Source organism: Lepidochelys olivacea (assembly GCF_965140295.1).
Source record: "Lepidochelys olivacea isolate rLepOli2 genome assembly, chromosome: 13".
Classification (NCBI taxonomy): Eukaryota; Metazoa; Chordata; order Testudines; family Cheloniidae; genus Lepidochelys; species Lepidochelys olivacea.
In genome coordinates, this window is record NC_140423.1 from 26,635,533 (window position 1) to 26,656,307 (window position 20,775).

General features: G+C 47.5%; 2 protein-coding genes across 4 annotated transcripts in view; one reads left to right on the plus strand and one right to left on the minus strand.

The window, feature by feature from the left end:
- The window catches only part of ITCH (itchy E3 ubiquitin protein ligase), a gene marked incomplete at its 5' end in the record, with an annotated part of 114,828 nt that extends 114,555 nt beyond the window's left edge, over positions 1–273 (minus strand). For 2 of the 3 annotated variants that reach the window (XM_084645713.1, XM_084645711.1), the window contains one exon: positions 168–255. Coding sequence is in view for 1 of the 3 variants with exons in the window: in XM_084645714.1 (XP_084501840.1) it covers positions 168–273 (106 nt within the window). Of the gene's footprint in view, positions 1–167 lie in introns of all 3 variants that reach the window. The other variant, XM_084645714.1, reaches the window with a different exon arrangement.
- Positions 274–16,298: 16,025 nt separating this feature from the next.
- The window catches only part of AHCY (adenosylhomocysteinase), a 52,084-nt gene continuing 47,607 nt past the window's right edge, over positions 16,299–20,775 (plus strand). The window contains exon 1 of the mRNA XM_084645715.1: positions 16,299–16,457. Within this exon, the coding sequence (XP_084501841.1) occupies positions 16,430–16,457 (28 nt within the window). The 5' untranslated portion in view covers positions 16,299–16,429. The remainder of the gene's footprint in view (positions 16,458–20,775) is intronic.

Consider the following 20,775-nt stretch of genomic DNA (forward strand, 5'->3'; position numbering starts at 1 on the left):
ATGTTGTGACCCCCGGAGAGGGGGCGGCGGCTCCCCCGCGCCGGGCCAGGCCTGCCCCACCCCCGAGCCCCTCTCCGACGGCGGAGCCGACGCGCCACTTCGAGGGGAGACCGGGAGGGATACAGTCTCTTCTCCGCTGCCACCTCCCGCCGCGGTGGGCTCCTTACCGGTCAGGGCGGCGGTGCCAGCTCCCCAAGCCTTCCGCCAAGATGGCAGCCCGTCCGAGCCCAACCTCAGGCAGCGACTTCGCAAAGTCGGGCGGACAATCCGCATGCGCAGAATCAGCGACGGCGGGGGGAGGTGGAGGCGGGCGAAAACTATAACTCCCAGCGTGCCCCGCGGGCCCTACGCATGCGCGTGGAGGGGACGGGGCGGCTCCTAGGCCGCGGCCTGGGCCTGGGCCCAGGCCCGTTGTAGGGGCGGGGGTGTTTCGCCTCTATGGGGATTTGGGCGTTGACTTGGCTCCCTCAGGGGGCGGGAAGGGGCTGAGCCGTGGGCACCCCCAGACAGGGATCCTGGGGGCCTCTATTTGGGCAGTGAGGGATCCTGGAGGAGGGGCTCTGTGTGGGCAGTGGGGACCCCCGGGCAGCGATTGTGGGGGGCTCTGTGTGGGCAGTGGGGACCCCCGGGCAGCGATTGTGGGGGGGCTCTGTGTGGGCAGTGGGGACCCCCGGGCAGCGATTGTGGGGGGGGGCTCTGTGTGGGCTGTGGGGACTCCCGGACAGCGATCCTGGGGGGGGCTCTGTGTGGGCAGTGGGGACCCCCGGGCAGCGATCCTGGGGGGGGCTCTGTGTGGGCAGTGGGGACCCCCGGGCAGCGATTGTGTGGGGGCTCTGTGTGGGCAGTGGGGACCCCCGGGCAGCGATTGTGTGGGGGGGGCTCTGTGTGGGCTGTGGGGACTCCCGGACAGCGATCCTGGGGGGGCTCTGTGTGGGCAGTGGGGTCTTCAGAGATAGGAATCTGGTGGGAGGGGGCTATGGGCATGTTTAGAAGTGCTTTGAACACTTTTCATACGGAGAAGCTAGAGTACGGTTATTCTGTGAAAAGTGGAATTGAAGGATTCCATTTTTTATCTCTGAAAGCGCAATCCGTCTTCATAATGGCAAATCTCAAAGGAACGTGGCCTTCTTGCAAATCAAGTGCCATCTGGTTCGATTTTTGGCAAGGTGCTTAAGGTGGTCTCTATAACAATATATGTGCAGAATCTAGCTTGAATTGGGGCTTCTAGATGCTGCTGTAAACAATAATAAAAATAGTAAGATTGCATTAGAGATTTCAAGTGTGCTGCTCCAGCCAGCTCCAGTATAAAAATATAGCAGAACTGGGGACCTTAGATTGGAGCTAGAAACATAATGATACAGTTTCAAAAAGAGATTTCTGTTCTGCATAGATCTGTGTACCTCATTAGAAAGAATTAATAAAATGCATTTAGAGCCCTGAAGACTGAAGTCCTTTTCATCCACAGATCTGTTACAGAAGGAGGGAAGCAGGGCAGCCTTCCCAAACACTGCCTACTGTACCACAACCTTCCCCTGGAGAAGTGAGTTGTCTCTATGGCTATGTCTACACTCACATTCCCCGCACTGCGTTAGATCCAGCGGGAGCATTGCTGACGTTTAGACTGTGTTGTCTAATTCTGTTTGGAGCACAGTAGTTAAAACACTGATGGACTGACTGCATTACTGCTGCCCATGGAGGTGCACCATTGGTAGTGCAATCATGGAAAATTTTAAGACAGCTGAGAGTGTAAACAAGGCAGAAGAGTGAGAGAATAGTTCAGTCTCCAAAATGGTATGATCAATCCTGGACTTCTGCTAAGAGCACCAACAAGACTGTCAATTAAAAGTACAGTAGAATCCTTTTTTATGAACTAATTGGAGAGTGAGGAATTCATAAAATCAAACAGTTCATAAAACTGAACATCTCAAAATTACAGTAAGTACTGTGCATAAGTTGCAGTATGGTGACATTATTGCTTTTTTCTTGTCCTTCAGACCACTACAAAGCAATTTCCAATGCACTGACGGTATCAGAACATGAAGGGATGTTGACTTTTTCTTCATCAACATCACTTTCATTATGTGATTTCCTCCCCCTTCCTACCCCCCCCATAAGGAAAAATGGTTTGTATAACTGGTCATTCATAATATCGGTGTTTTTTAAAATTGAGGTTCTGCTGTAATATATTGCATGTTCATCCACTGATCTCCAAGCACTTCACAAAAGTGGGTAAGGATCATCCCCATTTTAACCGATGCATGGAGAGGTTGAATAACATATTCAAGATCACACAGCAAGTCATTGGCAGAGTTGGAAACAGCATCCTGGTCTCCTGACTCCTTGACCTTTGTTAAGGTATTTTTGTTGTTTGTTATGTGTACTAGCGTAGGTCGTAAGGGCTTGTCTACGCTTACGGGCAGATTGGCACTGCTGCAATCAATGCAGAGAGTGTCGATTTAGTAGGTCTGGTGAAGACATGCTAAATCGATGGGAGAGTACTCTCTCATCGATTTGTGTACTCCACCTCCCCGAGAAGCATAAGGGAAGTAGATGGGAGAGCGTAGCCACTGCAGTAAGTGGATCTAACTATGTCAACTTCAGTTATGTTATTCACATAACTGAAGTTGCATAAATTAGATTGATTTACCATGGTAGTGTAGACCAGCCCTGAGAGGGCCAATCATGAACCAAGACCCTATTGTGCTAGCTGCTGTACAAACATAGAACAAAAAGATGGTCCCTGCTCCAAAGAGACCACTGCAGACGTCCGGTTATGGAAGCAGTTTTCCTAATAGGGACAGTTGTCTACTTGGGCATTGGACTAGGAACCCCAACCAAATATCACATAAGCTCCTGAGTAGTCATCAGATCTTACCTATTTTCAGTTACTGCTGATCTAGTCTAAATATGAAATAGCAACTTAGCACTTTCATGTGCTTTCAGACTTTGGAAAGTTGCTGATGAATAGGAATAGTAATATTTGTATTTCCACTACATTTTTCATCTGAGGATTTCAAAGCACTTTATTAACATTTATTAAGTAAGTCTTACAGCTTCTCTGTTAGGTAGATAATTATTATGGCAACTGATTAACATTTTACTATTGCCCTTGTGATTTTGAATTTTGCATTTGTAATAACAGAATTTCTTATGTGCCATTCTTTCTGTGTCCGAACACACTCAATTTGTCCCTGAAGATGGAATAATGCTATCCCACAAGGAAGTGGGTGAATGCTAATTGTTAATTATCATTTGAAATCCTGTTTGGCTACTCAGGATCTAGATATCAGTAGGCACAGATACTTGGCTTCCGAATGGTTGGAAAGTACTAACAAAGACTTCAAGGGACATAAGAGGCTATCATTTCCAGGAGAATCAATGGGGGCGAAACTAACACATGAGTAAAAAGAAAAGGAGTACTTGTGGCACCTTAGAGACTAAAAAATACAGACTAACACGGCTGCTACTCTGAAACCTAACACGAGTTGTTATTTTGTATGGCAATTGAGCACTACTGTGTTGTTGAACTGCTCCCCAATGCATAATCAGAATGTGGGGAAGGAAATGACACCACCAAGAAAGGTATGTATTTTAAACAGAAAGACATTGTGTATTTTGGGAATATTGTTTCTCACCTCCCTGCACAGGAAGTTGAGCATTATTTTTCTCCATATGAAATGGGACCTAAAAACATCATCACTGCTCTGCTGAGGCCTCTTTAGAGACAAATTAGGTCAGAAAGAGAGTGCATGCAGTTACAGTGATCTGCTGAGACATGTTCTCTGTTCTGTAGCTGAGCATTTGTACAGTAGATTCTCTTAGGAACCTTAGCAGTACAGCATGGCCAGAATTCTCAAACCTGCATGTCTAAATATATGCATTTTAACCTTAGGGAGGTAGTAATTGTAGGGTCAGGAGCAGGGAGAGATGTCAAGCCAGAGCCTGAGCAACTGCAGCAGCACCAGCTAGCTAGAAGGGGAAGAGGGTACCTTTACTGACATTTATGAAAGCATCAGGCTGTGCATAGAGCTAGTTCACATTTTTCAGGGTTTTTTTGTTGTTGTTATTGTTGGGTTTTTTTTGGCAGAAAAATGACCTTTTCTGGAATTAGAAATTTTTGCCAAAAAAAAAATTTCCAAATTTTTTCAATTTTGTTGACAAAAGTGGCAAATAAAAAATTCAGTTTTTTGGTTTCTTTCCCTCTCACTTTCTCCCTCTGTCCCCTCTTCTGACCCCCTTTTCAGGGGAGAAATAAGGGAAGGGCAGGAGAAAAAACTCAACATGTTTGATAAAAATGTTTATAAAAACTTTGCAAAATGGAAAACTTTTCCTTTTCTAAATTTGTCGAATGAAAATAACGGATTTAAAAAATAATTTTTTTTTTATTTTCAACCTGCTCTGCCTGAATTTGGTAAGGAGGAGGGAGCAGATGACAAATGAGCTCTAGGCTCAAGAAGTTTGAGAATCACTGACTTGCAAGGCAAATGGAAAGCCAGGGTGATGGGGCATTGCTGAAGAATGGTAAGTTATTGAACCTCACAGCACAGCGATCACAAATGTTACACAAACTAAATCTGTGAAAGCTTTGCTGCCTGATAACTGTGGAGGCTTACGGGAGATGAGTCTCAGGCCAGAAGACATGGTCATAGCATGGAAACCATCAGCATCTCTGGCTAATTGATAAGGTTGCTGGTATCCTGAGCAAAGAAATTGAGGGCTGAATGAGCAAAGGAGATGAAACAACTCGTTCCCACTTTGGAGATGCTTCTTTCTGGTCAAACTGGAGGCAAGTTGGTGTGAAGGAGCTTCCAGTCTGTCTGTGTGGTCAGAGGGCTTCACACTACAAGGCTGTGAATCCAGCACCTTTATCCACCAATACATTTACTCTTTATATTGCTTAAAAGGACATAGACAGACGAGTTGGGACTGTCAAAGAAGCCTAAGGGACTGGAGCACCCAAATCCCCTTGAACTTCAATTCAGGATCATTTGCCTATCTCCATTAGGCCCCTTTGAAAATTTCAGCAAACAGTGAGACGTGCTTTAGAAATGCAGATGGTGTGGAAGGAGGGAGACTTTATCTCATTTTAAAAAAAGAAAAGGAGTACTTCTGGCACCTTAGAGACTAACCAATTTATTTGAGTATAAGCTTTCGTGAGCTACAGCTCACTTCATTGGATGTAGCTGTAGCTCACAAAAGCTTATGTTCAAATAAATTGGTTAGTCTCTAAGGTGGCACAAGTCCTCCTTTTCTTTTTGCGAATACAGACTAACACAGCTGCTACTCTGAAACCGCTCTCATTTTAGGCCTCTATTGATTTCTGCCCTAGGCAAGCCTGCAGTTCCCTGGTTTGTTTTGCTGTAAATGATCTACATCCAAAAGGCTAAATCATCCAGTTAAGTTCCGGGAAATGATGCAAAATATATCAACTTTGATTTAAAAAAAAAAAATTAAGATTGAAAGTGTGTTTCACTGGAGTCCAGTTAACACCTAAACTCTCAATATAGATCAGGCTCCTATGAGCTACGGCAGAGGTGGGCAAACTTTTTGGTCCGAGGGCTACATCTGGGTGGGGAAATTGCATGCAGGGCCATGACTGTAGGGCTGGGGCAGGGGGCTGGGGTGCGGAATGCAGGAAGGGGCTCAGGGCATGGGGTTGGGGCAGAGGAGGGGTGTAGGGTGTATGAGGGGGCTCAGGGCAAGGGGTTGGGGTGTGGCAGGGAGCTCGGGGCAGGGGGCTGGGGTCCAGCAAGGTTGTGGGGTATGGTAGGGGGTTGGGGTGCAGGCAGGGGGCTCAGGGCAGGGAGTTGGGGTGCAGGCTCCGGCCTGGTGCCGCTTACCTGTAGTGGCTCCGGGGTGCGCAGTGGTGTGCACCGGGACCAGGCCAGGCTCCCTGCCTGCCTGCCCTGGCCCCGTGCCGCTCCTGGAAGTGGCCGGCACCACATCCCTGCGGCCCTTGGGGGTTGGGGGGAGGCGGCAGAGGGCTCCGCGCACTGCCCTTGCCTGTGGATACCTCCCCTGAAGCTCCCATTGGCTGCAGTTCCCTGGCAATCCTTCGGGCCGTAGTTTGCCCACCCATGAGCTACGGTAACACAATTAATAATAATTTCAAATTCTGAACAAATATTCTTCACCTTTTAAAAACCTGAAGTATTAGACTGTCTGGAAATGAACACTTCAGGGATCCAACCATTCCGAAAGCCTTAAAACCCTGCACAATTTGCTCTCCGTATCCAACCTTAACTTCATTCTGGGGCAGCAATTGGTTCTACAGCAAATACGTTGGATACCGAATCACAGAGTTAAGACAGTACTGATGCCAGGAAACAGTGAGCTGTTATATTTGTCCCAGCACCTGCCCTTAACATACCAGATGCGGTGCTCACAGTTTACCAGATTGGATTAGGGAAAAACCCATATTGAGCTAAACTTGCGACCCCAGGTTCAATCCTCATCTTCATTGAGCTCATGCTTGGCACAGCTGTGAGCAGAGATGGTTCTAAGCCACCTTTAAACCTCCACAGAACCTGGGGCTGGCTAGGAACCAAACCAACCCCTGGTGCAAGAGGGCTGCTCTAATTTACAGAGGTTAGACCAGAGCCTAGTTGAATGCCTTTGCTGAGGATCCCACATTGGTTTGAATGAGCCCTTATACTAGTTCCATTGACTCCAGCAGAGAATTCTCTTCTGGTTCTTTTTTCAGAGTAGCAGCCGTGTAAGTCTGTATCCGCAAAAAGAAAAGGAGGACTTGTGGCACCTTAGAGACTAACCAATTTATTTGAGCATAAGCTTTCGTGAGCTACAGCTCACTTCATCGGATGCTTGTTTCACTAGCTGGAAGTCCCTAGACATGAGAATGAATCACTTGAGGATATGCAACAAAAAGCCAGCCATTTTTTAATCCTTGGATCACCTCTGCTACTTGTATCAGGCAGTGGCATAAAAGAGAAAGTGACAAGTGTTTTGAGCATAGAGGCTCTTATCTAAATTGGAGACAGTTCCTCTCTTACAAGGTCTTTGAAACAAAGGTTACCTCTGCCCTCTGTTGGGGAGTTACTAATAGGAAGCAGCAGCTACTCAGAAACACACACACACAATCAGAATCCGGTGGAATGGGGATCTGTGGTATAGAGAAGTCCTGATTAGATGGGCTGTGGTGAAATCCAGCTTCAATTACGTTTGGCAACAGGTTTGTACCTAATTTAACATCGAGGGACAACTGTTACTTTTAGTTACACCATTGTAAATGTAGACTAACACCAATGAAACTGATGAAAGTGCTGCAGATTAGCGTCAGTGTAACTGGGAGCAGAGTTTGGTTACTTATGTTATTTATATTGAAAAACCTAAAAGACCCAGTCAGGACTGGAGCCCCATTGTGAGGATGCTGTGCAAACTCATACAAGCTCCAGTTCCTGGAAGATAAGCAACATATGAAGGATATTGGAGATGGTTATATTCAAAATATGAACAACTGTTACATTAAATACTTTTGTGAATACAGTATCATGTGCACATAATACATTACATACCAAAGCACTGTGTTAAAAGAACATTAAAATTGCAAAGTCAAGTACTTATAAGTTAGGAAATGCCAGAACTAAGGTGCTTGTGCAACACAAATTCGGCTCCTTTGTGTGTATGCATTATAATAGTCTTTAATCAGCTGATCAGACACTAGTATTCCCAGAGAACCCCTGCCTCATTCAGTGCAAAGGATGGACAGTTCTCACTGAATGGGTAGCTATTCAATATTTCCTTTTATCCTCATTATTTAGTGTGTGTCCACTGGATAAAAGGAAATGTTGCATATGTAACCCTTCTGCCCATCAGAGTTGGCAGCAACAAGGGCCGGGTTCAATATCTAGGGGATCCATTCCAATAACACAATGCAAACTGGCTCGAGCCCCCACCCAGTGACCTGGGACAAATATATACCACCCCCGCTGGGCGCCTCCAAGAGGCAATACTTCCCCTCTCGCAAGCACATAGTCTGAGTGTAGCAAAAGCCTTTTAATAACAGAGAGAAACAATGTGGCATTATGTTTGGGAAACACCACCAACAGGATTCATAACACAACCTGTCAAGGTTCCTCCCCCACTCTGAACTCTAGGGTACAGATGTGGGGACCTGCATGAAAAACCTCCTAAGCTTATCTTTACCAGCTTAGGTCAAAACTTCCCCAAGGTACAAAATATTCCACCCGTTGTCCTTGGACTGGCCGCTACCACCACCAAACTAATACTGGTTACTGGGGAAGAGCTGTTTGGACGCGTCCTTCCCCCCAAAATACTTCCCAAAACCTTGCACCCCACTTCCTGGACAAGGTTTGGTAAAAAGCCTCACCAATTTGCCTAGGTGACTACAGACCCAGACCCTTGGATCTTAAGAACAATGAACAATCCTCCCAACACTTGCACCCCCCCTTTCCTGGGAAATGTTGGATAAAAAGCCTCACCAATTTGCATAGGTGACCACAGACCCAAACCCTTGGATCTGAGAACAATGAAAAAGCATTCAGTTTTTTACAAGAAGACTTTTAATAAAAAATAGAAGTAAATAGAAATAAAGAAATCCCCCCTGTAAAATCAGGATGGTAGATATCTTACAGGGTAATTAGATTCAAAAACATAGAGAACCCCTCTAGGCAAAACCTTAAGTTACAAAAAAGATACACAGACAGAAATAGTTATTCTATTCAGCACAATTCTTTTCTCAGCCATTTAAAGAAATCATAATCTAACACATACCTAGCTAGATTACTTACTAAAAGTTCTAAGACTCCATTCCTGGTCTATCCCCGGTAAAGACCAGCATATAGACAGACACAGACCCTTTGTTTCTCTCCCTCCTCCCAGCTTTTGAAAGTATCTTGTCTCCTCATTGGTCATTTTGGTCAGGTGCCAGCGAGGTTACCTTTAGCTTCTTAACCCTTTACAGGTGAGAGGAGCTTTCCCCTGGCCAGGAGGGATTTCAAAGGGGTTTACCCTTCCCTTTATATTTATGACACAACTCATGAGCAAAAAACCCACCCCAAGCAAATTGGGGCATGCCCCTTTCCCTTTGGTTCTTGAGTCCAGCAACCCCAAATCACCCAAAGTCCCAAAAGTCCAATGCCCCAAAAGTCTCTGTCCCTGGTCAGGGCAGCCCCAGAGTTCGAAAGTTTATCTGCGGAGCTTTACCTCCCAACCTGGGTGGAAATGGGACAGGGGTAAGAGGCACCTTACATGATCTGAAGCTGACCGCCCCATAGCTCCATAGCAGCGCTCCGCTCCGCCAGCCGCCCCACGAACTCCTTCGCTCAGCTGCGCTCCGCTCCGCCAGCCGCCCCACAAACTCCTTCGCTCAGCTCCACGGCCCACAAGCAGCTCCTGCCATCCACAAACTGTTCCACCAGCCAACCGCTCCACAATATATCTTCAGGCTCCCCCACTACTTAACACAACACTCAATGATTTCAGCTCTTAGGTGAATTCAGCTTGTAGTAGGGCAAGCCCCAGTGCTGGTGTACTGTCAGCCCAAAGTGAACTCAGCAGCCTATAACTAGACTTCTAATGAAATCAAAATTAGCTCTGATACTCTACAGTGGGGAGAGAGGAGGAAGTGCAATTAGCATGTAAGGCCCTCACCAAGGGGCCCATGCCACCAAGTATTACTACTTGTCCCCAGCCTCTCTCTATTCACACAGTTTTGGAACCCATGACCCTTGCCTAGCGAGTGCTACTTAGTTGATGGTGAATCCCTCCATCATAACAAAAGGCCACATACAGTTCCAAGCACAGTTCCCATAATCAGGGTAATAACAATTTATTCTTCCTGCCCCAATAACAGAGACACTGGGGATCCCACAGCAGCCAAAGTGACCATTTGGGCAGCTATGGTCTCATTCTAGGCGTGGTGGGTGTGCCTATGCAAATGAGATCAGCCCCTGAAGTTCTTTTCCACAACTTGCCATACCTCACCACCAGATGTCAGGGTGGAGCTCATCCTGACACTGCTTACACATAGGTACCTTGTTTACTGCATCTCATCCAAACCCTGCACTGGGTACAGAACTGTTAATTTTCTCATGTGTGTTTCTGTACTGCTCTCACTGTAATATCTGAGTACCACACAAATAAATGAATTTATCTTCATGAGATGAGGGGGTATTAATATCACCATTTTATTGAGGGGGAACTGAGGCACAGAGTGTGAGGTCAAATGTGTCCACTAATATTGGGTGCCTCAGATGTCTCAACACAAGCACCCAGAAAATGAGGAACACCCAATTAGTGACCCCTAGTGCAGATTCTGGTTTAAGTGACTTCCCCAGCATCACACAGGAACTCTATGGTAGCTCTCATGGGGGGCATTTAATTGCCTTAGTCATGAGAACATCCTGTCTATATTACTGCAGTAGTCCCTGCTTCATTCACCGCACAACCCTGATTTGCTCCCAGAGCACAGTCCAATCCTGTGCACTGAATGTGGCGGGGGCTCTGTGAAAAAAATAGTATATGGTTATGGAATTAAAGACTATCATAATGCACAATATGTTTCTTATAATGCACATCATGCACCATATGCTTTTGTCAAATAAGTCGTTGCACTCAGCACAGGGGTAACTGGGTGAAATTCTCTGGCCTGTGGTATACAGGAGGTCAGGCTATATGATCTAATGGTCCCTTCTGGCTTTAAAATCTAGTTAGGTATGAATGAATTACAAGGAAGCCAAATTAGGGTTGATTTAATTTTAGCATTTTCTAAGTGTTGAGTGCTTGACTTTGCAACCATCATGTTCTTTTAACATAGGTTTTTAAAAAACATAATTTCCTAAATTGTTAAAAAAGCAAACTAAAAAACCCAGAAAGTTCATCATGTGGAACTCTATTGATCTTCACAGTCATTAGTAGGGTTGGGATTTTTAGATTCACAGTAGAGGCCTCTGCCATTTGAGCCAATGGAGTAACTGATAAGAGTAGCAGGCTGTTATCCTATATGTGGCTCAGCCACTAGAGCAGAATGAGACACACTCTGCCAATGAGTGTCACAACTATTTGCCACAGAGCACAAGAATATTGAGGCATAGAAATCCTGAGTTTGGTTTCAGGTTCTGGAGAGGAGTATGCTCTAGAGTGGTTATAGACCTTTCTGCTCCTGTCCCTTGGACTCTTGTCCGAATCCCTATCTGCTCCTATTTACAGTACAATGGCTCCTGCCCCAGACCTTCTCTGCTCCTGTCAATCTCTCCATGATGGTTATCCCTCCCCCCCACCCTTATCAAACCCACCTGGAACCTGTTCTTGTCCCCCTCTGTTCCAATTCCCACCCCCAACTTCTGCCCCTTATAAGCAACTTTAAGCTACTGAAAACAGGGTCTTGTAATGGAATGTGTTAGATAACCTTTCTAATAGATGGAGCTGGTAGCTTCATCAGATGTACCTGTCTGCTCCTCAGCCTACCCTTAATCAATTGGGTAATCTCTCATAGTCCTCATGGAAGAAATGAGTCTTGTGCTGGAATTTGAAGGAACAAAGATGTATTAAATCAGGTCAGTTTGCTGGCCTTGCTAATTAGTTCATGGAGAGCATTCCATGCATAAGGGTCACCGTGGGAGAATTCACAAAGACACTTGTTAAACAATAATTGACTGACTGCATATTTGCTGGGGAGGCTGTGGGCTAGAAGACTTGCAAGGCAAATCCTAGACCTATGTGGACTATGAAGTTTACAGATTATGTGCCCACACATAAGGGAGTTTCTTATGCCCCTGCACAGACTACCAGACCTTGCATCCAGGCATACAGAAGTAGATGCTGTATGCTGCTATTTGTCCCACTCCCAGAGTAGGTAGGTAGGGAGTGGATGGGGAATTGTCACAGCCTTGGCTCTGCTCCCTTTGTGCTAGCCTATATAGCCATAGGTGCTGGAACTTGGGATGTGGGGGGTGCCGCAGCACCCCCTGGCTTGAAGTGGTTTCCATTATATATGGGGTTTACAGTGTGGTTTAATGGCTCTCAGCACCCCCACTATAAAAATTGTTCCAGCACCCCTGTGTATAGCTGAACCAGCATAGGGATGTTCTAATTTGCTACAGATACAGACCAGTTTATTCTCCATTGAGGCAGCAGGGAGCAAGGGCTGGGATTTGTGTCTCAGAGGATTTGTGCTAGAGATACTGGCATGCTCACCCAATCAGGGAACTGAAACTGAACCCTGTGACTTAAACGACCAGTCATGGAGTATCCTCTGCAGCTCTGAGAGCAAATACTGAATCCAAAATTCTCATAGGGATCTGACTGTGATCCATTAACAGAATTAAAAAAAATAGCAACATAATGTAGCAAAAGCTTTTGAAAAATGAACACATCTGAGGAAATATCTTCTGCTTGCAGCTATTTCACAAACAGAAAAAGAGGCTAAATCTATCAGATAAAATATTAGTTGCAATCTATTCTCTTAGCTTTACCTCTGATGTTTGTGAAAAGCGCATTTCACAGAGCAAGGTAAGGGGAACAAAAGCAAAGCCAATGTAAACGTGCACAGTATTGCCTAATTGGCCTGGTTCATTACAGGGCATTTTGTCCCCCGTAGAGCTGCAGGCATTGGCTGTTAATGAATGTAGGAACCTAGGCTAGGAGGACCAATGATCTGATCTGGTCTGACTGTCTCCTGAACCTCTGCTGCAAACACACTCACTCATAACAGGTTAGCCAATTAAAATACATAAGGACCAAGTCTAAAGTTCAAAACAGACCACTGACTTAATCTGCATGCCTTCAGATCAGCCATTAGCAATTGTTGAATCTGCACTTTCACCACTTGCCGGAATGGCATTCTTAGGGTCTCTGGCTTTTTAATTATTGACCACTTTGATTCATGGGTGATCCGTCACGGTGACCAGTATGGTATAAATGTATGATAGATGAGCTAGTTAGACAGACTAATAAAATCAAGAGATGGGGAAGGTAGCTGTTGTTCTTTCTCCTCAGGGGCAGGAGTTGCTGAAAAAAGCAAATCAGATTTGTTTTGTTTGAACCACTTGACCCCATTGGATCTGTAGGAATTATATAATAATATTATGTATTACTTAGGCCTAGCATACACTTAAATATTATACTGGTATAAGAGTAGCAGCCGTGTTAGTCTGTATTCGCAAAAAGAAAAGGAGGACTTGTGGCACCTTAGAGACTAACAAATTTATTTGAGCATAAGCTTTCGTGAGCTACAGCTCACTTCATCTGGTATAGTTATGTTTGTTAGGTGTGTTAGTTTTTTAACTGACATAGATATAGGGATAGAAGCCCTACTGTGGATATAGTTATACTAGCATAACTGTGCTTATTATATTAACATATCTTATGCCTGCTCGGGGAACCACTGTAAGGTATATCGGTATAAGCACAGTTTTACTGGTGTAACTGTGTCACACTAGGCAGGGTTTGCCAGTTAACTATACTGGTATAATTATACCAGCAAAACACCTCCTGGTGCAGACAAGACCTTATATAGTACTGATAGCATGCTAGGTACTTTGTAGACATGCAAAGCCTCTGTTCTCAAGAGCTTACAATCTAATGTCCTGATCCTGCAAATATTTTTGCATTTGTTTAACTTTATGTAAGCTGGTGGGGCGAGTGGAGTGGAGCAAACCTCCTCGCTCAAAACCCACTCCCCGCCAGGTGGGTGGAGCGGGTGGGGACACGGGAGCGCCCATTTTCCTGGGGCCCTGGGTTGGCCCAGTGGCTAATCCGCTACTGGGAGGAGGGTGAGTGGGCGGCCGGTGGCGGCAGAGGAGATCTTCAAAAAAGTCAGGCCCACCGCCGGGGGGAGCCAGGCCCAGCATGGGGCAGTGGGACCTGGAAGGGAGCCATGAGCACTAGAGAGCAGCATCTCCTCCAAGAGCTGGGTGCACACCTGGGGCTCCAGGGAGCCCATGGCCAGAGGGTCCATCCATCGCCCCCCGCAAGGCCAGCTGCAGGGCGTGGTAGGAGGCGGCCCCCCCCAATCCCTCCTGTACTCCCAGCCCTACCCCATAATTGCCACCCCCATAATTGCCCACCCACCCTGAGTCGGGGGCCCACCCAAATATCCCATGCTGGCTACAGTGCTGCTTTACGTATGTGAGTATTCCTGTTGATTTCAGTGGGACTGCTCAGAATGTAAAAAACGTGAAGCATTGCAAAGGTCTTTGCAAGATTTTGCCTGTGTTCTGCAGGAGGTCAGACTAGATGATTATAATGGCCCCCGCTGCCTTAAAAATCTATGAATCTCTCTGAAGATCAGAGCTCAAAGACTCAATCGTATAGCCTCTGCTCATGGCAGTGGTTCAACTGACTTCATTGGGACCACTCTGGTAAAAGCTGCAGGATCAGTCCCTAAATGTCTGCAGAGCAAAAGCTATGTACGAGCAAGCTTTGATTTAGCTAGGTTGGGTAACAATAGCAGTGAAGACAGCACAGCAGGGGTTTCAGTAGCCCAAGCCTGGAACAGGCCCTAGGTATGTGTTTGGCTCCCTAGGCTGCTCTGAGTCCATGTTGTGCTGTTACCCGTGTTTGCTGGATTGAAGCTAGCTCAGGTAGACTAACCTGTGCACAGCTTTTGCTGTGTAACCATACCCAAAATTAGACAATATAAACAGCTGAATGGTGGGGGAACAGATGCAATATAAATGCAAAACCTAAAAGTGACACAGTCTGGCATACATCTTGTTGGCCCCACAATTTTGATTGAATGTTTTATTTGTGGTTTTTGTTTGTTTGTTTGTTTTTTTACTATTTTTAAATATTGAGTGGACATTGGAATGTAAATGAAGGCCCTCGGACTGTAAAGCCTTCACAGTGCGTAAAGTTCAGCATATGTGTAATAGTGCAGTTAAATGGGATGGCTCACAGTGCATAAAGTTTGTTACCTAAACTTTGCAGAACCGGGAACTAATCAAATGGCCTCTTCTGGACTGTTTGTTTTGTTTAAAATATTTTAACTTAAACTCTGTTTCATCTGGAGGAGGCATTTTGTACTTTAAGCCTTTAACCTTTGCCTACTCTATTATTAATAATATTTCTGGTTTTGTGTGTATGATGCATGGGCTTTTTCTCTTTGTTTTATGGTTATTTTGTGTTTCCTTTTACCCCTCTGTTTTTTAATTTATAATCATTCCTGGCCCTTAAAAGTAGGTGATCTTGTGGTTAAGGAGACAGGATCTTGTTGGGAAAAAAACAGCATGTGATCCTACAATGAAAGACCAAAAGTTGTCCAGGTTGTTTTCATAGTCTATCATTTCACAACTTTTGGGTGGTTGACTTTGCGGCCTTAATCATCTGTAATTGTTTTAAATATTATTATTTGTATTACATTGGCCCCTATCAGGATCCTGGCTCTGTTTTGCGAGGTGCTGCACATAGAAGCAGACATGTTCCCTGCCCTGAAAAACTTACAGTCTAAGGGCCAGATTTGCAAAGGTATTTTGGTGCACAAAGATGCAGATAGGCACCTAGGGGTTTTCAAAAGCACCTATTCAGGATAGGTACCTTGAGTGTTAATCCACAAAGGATTTTAGGCACCTAAATCCTGTTTTTAGGCATCATTGTGAGACAAAAAGAAAAGGAGGACTTGTGGCACCTTAGAGACTAACCAATTTATTTGAGCATAAGCTTTCGTGAGCTACAGCTCACTTCATTGGATGCATAACTCCTGCTTGGTTGCTGCCTAACCCTGTAACTACCTACATTCATTCAGTGCCTAAGTTTTTGCAGGTTTTTTTGTTTTTGTTTTTTTTAAATTTCAATAGGAGTTAGGCACCTAACCTAACTCCCTGGCCCCTCTTTGCATCCCTAGATGTCTAGCTAGAACTAAAAATCTGGCTGTAGGGCCCTGCTCGCAGGTGCTTAATTTATTCCTATCTCCCATAGGGCCCCGCTCCTGCAAGGGGAGCCAAATTTGGCAACAATGCTCAACTTATGGGGGAAAATTGTGTGTGTGTGTGTGGGGGGGAGCAGAGGGGCGATGTCCTGAATATCAAGTGGGTTGCTTTAATATAAACAGTCGTGAGAAGTAAGGGGGCCACCAGAGGCAAGAGAGGCGGCCCCTACACGTAGTAAGGGCCCCCGATAATTGGAGCACGGCCCGTACAGCTGGGCGGAGACCCAGTGATTTCACGGTCCGGCCACACGGCGCTCAGTTGCGGGGTCAGGGACTTTCAGCCCCCCGCTACACGAGACACCTGGCGCCTGTACGTCTTCCCCTCCGTTACACAACCTGAGCGGGCAGGGCGCGGGGCGGGCACCCCCTTCCCTACATGGGCATCGGCAGCCTCATGCATATGCAGCAGGAGGCGAGTCTATTTAAAGCCAGTGTTGGCGGCGCCGGCGCCACCGCCTCCTCCTGTCCTGCTCCTTCCCCCAGGCCTTGCCCTGCACTCGCTGTCTGCAAAGCCGGAGCCCCAGCATGTCCGACAAGCTTCCTTACAAAGTCGGTAAGTGGGGGTTTCCGTGAGCCTGTGCTAGGCCCGATCCGCGCCCCGCGGGGCCGTGAAAACCGGTGCCGCTGTGGGCAGAGCCCCGCGCTGCATAGGGGCGGTTCAGTGGCAAGGGACAGGACAGAGCAACTTCTCCCGTGTCGGTTCCTTGCACCCGGGGGAAACGTGGCGCTCACTCTGCAAAGGGCGCCGCGCTTTGCACCGACCGCCCTTGCAGCTTGGAGAAGCCCCTCGCTTTGCACCCTTCGCCCCTTGCAGATAGGGGAGGCCCCTCGCTTTGTAACCCCCCCCATTAGCCCCCTGCAGCGGAGGCCCCTCGCTTTGCACCCTTCCCTCCACTGGCTCCCGCTTTGCACCCCCCCATTGGCCCCCTGCAGCAAGGGGAGGCCCCTCGCTTTGCACACACACGCCACCGGACCCCCTGTAGCTGTGGGGTGGGGCCGTTTCGCGTACATCACAGCGCTCCCCGGCCAGCCCCCGGCCCGCCTGCCGTCTCGGAGCGCGCGCTGCCTGGGCTGGCAGTGGCTGGACTTCAGAGCGATCCGCGTGGAGCTGCTGAGCAGGCTCCACGTGCCTCCTGTCGGGCCGGGCGGCTCCTGGGATTTGCAGTTCTACCCCGCGCTGCCTGGTGTCCGGCTGGCCCCGAAAAGACTACACTTCCCGGCGTGCCCCTGGCCGCGCGCGCGGGACACACGGGCGACTGACTTGCTCGGCGCGTTGGCGGGTTTCTTTTTGCGTGAGTGTCTTGCTCGCTTCCTGGAGAGGCTGGGACAGGACAGCTAGGGAGGGTAAAAAAAAAAAAATCGGGGATAGGAGATTGGCCCATAACTTGCTGAGTTGCATGCATAGGTGCTGGAACTAGGGGTGCACCCCCTGCCTGAAAGTGGTTTCCGTCATATACAGGGTTTACACGTCGGTTCAGTGGCTCTCAGCGCCCCACTACACAAATTGTTCCGGCGCTGCGGATTGCATGAAATCAGCAGGAGAGGAAGGGGGTTGTGTGGTAGCTCAGAAGGAACTGAAGAATGGCAGCAGCTGTGCTCCCAACATGTACAGTTAGAGCTATGCCTGACCTCCCAGCCTTGGATCCAAACGTTAGGTAAATGATATGGCTTTGGGATTCCTCTGTGAAGAATGAGATTCTCTGCAAGTCCCAAGTGCCTTTCATCCTGAAGGAGGCCAGATGGCTTTATAAACCCAGCATACTGTTGTATCGGCTTTGCACAGCAGTCACTCTGGGGTGGAAGACAGCAGCAGTTTAGGATGGGACCTGAAGTAAAGCATCCACAGTTGAAAGTGAAGGGGCAGTTTTAACAAGACAGAACGTAATGTTCTGAACTGGAATTGAAGGTTTTTTTTGTTTTTTTTTGTTTTTAAATTGTTGCTACGCCACAGGAGAGACGTGTGCTAACTTTTGCATCTTTTAGAAATGGGCAAAGGGGTAGAAATGATATAAATACCAGGAAGAGTGAGAAAATAATTAAGTACCTTGAGGTAAATTATTTGGCACTGGTGCGACCGCTGCTGAAATACTGTGACCAATTCAGGTGTCCACAATTCAAGAAGGATGTTGATAAATCAGAGGAATTGGAGAAGAGCCACAAGAGTGATTAAAGGACTCGAACACATACCTTACTATGATAGACTCAAGGAGCTCAATCTATTTGGGAGAGATTACAAATGCTCTAGAGCAGGGGTGGGCAAACTATGGCCCTCCTGCAGTCTTAATCCGGCCCTCAAGCGCCTGTTGGGGAGTGTGGTCTGGGGCTTGCCCTGCTCCAGCCGGGAAGCAGCGTTGGGGGTCGCTCCACACGGCTCCCGGAAGCAACAGCATGGCCCCTCTCTGGCTCCTATGTGTAGGGACAGTCAAGTGGCTCTGCTCTGCACACTGCCCCCACCCCAAGCGCTGCCCCTTGCAATTCCTATTGGCCAGGAACCAAGGCCAGTGGGAGCTGCAATGGTGGTGCCTGCGGATGGGGCAGCACGCAGCAGAGCCGCCTGGCCATGCATCCATGTAGGAGCCAGAGGGGGGACGTGCTGCTGCTTCTGGGAGCCGCTTGAGGTAAACGCCACCCAGAGACTGCATCCCTGAGTCTCCCCCTGTACCCCAACCCCTTGCCCCAGCCCTGATCCTTCTCCCGCCCTCCGAACCCCTCGGTCCCAGCCCGGAGTACCCTGCTGCACCTCCAACCTCTCATCCCCAGCCCCACCCCAGAGCCCTCACCCCCAGCCAGAGCCCTCACCCCCTCCCACACCCAAACCCCAATTTCGGGAGCATTCATGGCCCACCATACAGTTTCTATACTCCGATGTGGCCCTCAGGCCAAAAAGTTTGCCCACCCGTGCTCTAGAGGATACAATTAAAACCCAAAATGATCTGGACAAACTGGAGAAATGGTCTGAAGTAAATAGGATGAAATTCACAAGGACTCCTCCTTGTTTTTGCTGATACAGACTAACACGGCTACCACTCTGAAACCTGTCAAAACACAAGAAGTAATTCTTCTACCCTAATCCAGGCTGATAGGGCCTCAACTGGAATATTGTGTCCAGTTCTGTGGACAACTTGGAGAAAGTCCAGAGAAGAGCAACAAAAATGATTAAAGATCTAGAAAACATGACCTGTGAGGGAAGATCGAAAAAATTGGGTTTGTTTTGTCTGGAAAAGAGAAGACAGAGAGGGGACATAACTGTTTTCAGGTACATAAAAGATAGTTACAACGAAGAGGGAGAAAAATTGTTTTCCTTAACCTCTGAGGACAGGACAAGAAGCAATGGGCTTAAATTGCAGCAAGGGAGGTTTACGTTGGAAGTTAGGAAAAACTTTGTAACTGTCAGGGTGGTTAAGCACTGCAATAAAGTGCCCCAGGGAGGTTGTGGAATCTCCATCATTGGAGATTTTTAAGAGTGGGTTAGACAAACACCTGTCACGGATGATCTAGATCAGTGGTCACCAACCAGTTGATAGTGATCGACTGGTCGATCCTAGAGGATCTCCCAGTTGATTGCAATCTCCGGTGGTGCTGTGTGGCTGACGCTAATGGAGAATCCCAGCCCCATGCCACTCTCAGAAGCAGCCAGCGTGGCCCCAAGGGCAGGAGGGCAGGGGTTTCCCTCTGTGTGCTGCTCCTGCCTGCAAGCATCGCCCCCGCAGCTCCCATTGGTGGGGCTGGTGCTTGCAGGCAGGAGCAGCGCGCGGAGCCACATGCCCCCTTCTGCACCGTGAATCCGCACCCGAAGCCCCAGCCCTGACCCACCTCCCAGAGCCAGCACCCTGTACCCCCTCCTGCACCCAAACTCCCTTCCAGAGTCTGCACTCCAACACTGCCCCAGCCCGGAGCCCCCTCCTGCACCCAAACTCCCTCCTACAGCTTGCACCCCTCACCCCCTCCTGCATCCCAACCCTTTTCCCCATGCTCAGCCCAGAGCCCCCTCCCACACTGCGAACCCCTCAGCCCTAGCCCAGAGCCTGCACCCCCTCCTGAACCCCAACGCCCTACTTCAGCCTGGCGAAAGTGAGTGAGGGTGGGGGAGAGCGAGTGATGGAGAGATGGGGGGATGGAGTGAGTGGGGTGGGACTTCGGGGAAGCGGCGGGGCCTTGGGGAAGGGGCAGGGTAGATCCTGGGTTGCCCTTAGGTTCAAAAAGTGATCTTGGGCATAAAAAGGTGGGAGACCACTGATCTAGATAATATTTAGTCCTCTCTTAAGTGCAGGGGACTGGACTAGATGACCTTGCGAGATCCCTTCTTGTACGAGGATTCTATTTAGCTTAACAAATAGAAGATTAATGAGTGACTTGATTACAGTCTGTAAGTAGCTACACGGGGAGCAAATATTTAATAATGGGCTCTTCATCGTAGACAAGAAAGGTATAACACAGTAGTTTTAAAATTTTTCATTTGCAGACCCCTAAAAAATTTCGAATGGAGGTGCGGACCCTTTTGTAAATCTTATAAATAGTCCTCAGGGTCCACGGAGCACAGGTTGAAAACCACACTTCTGTGGTAATGACAACCTTTTGTGGACCCCCAGGGGTCAATGGACCACAGGTTGAAAGCCACTGGTATAACACAATCCAATGGGTGGAATTTCAAGCTAGTTAGATTGAGACTGGAAATAAGGTGTAAATTTTTAACAGTAAGAGTAATTAACCATTGGAACAATTTACCAAGGGATGTGGCAAATTTTCCATCACTCGCAATTTTAAAATCAGGTTTGGATGTTTTTCTCAAAGATAGTCTCTAGGAATGATGTGGGTAAATTCTCTGGCCTGTGTGATATAGGATGTCAGATGATCACAATGGTTGCTTCTAG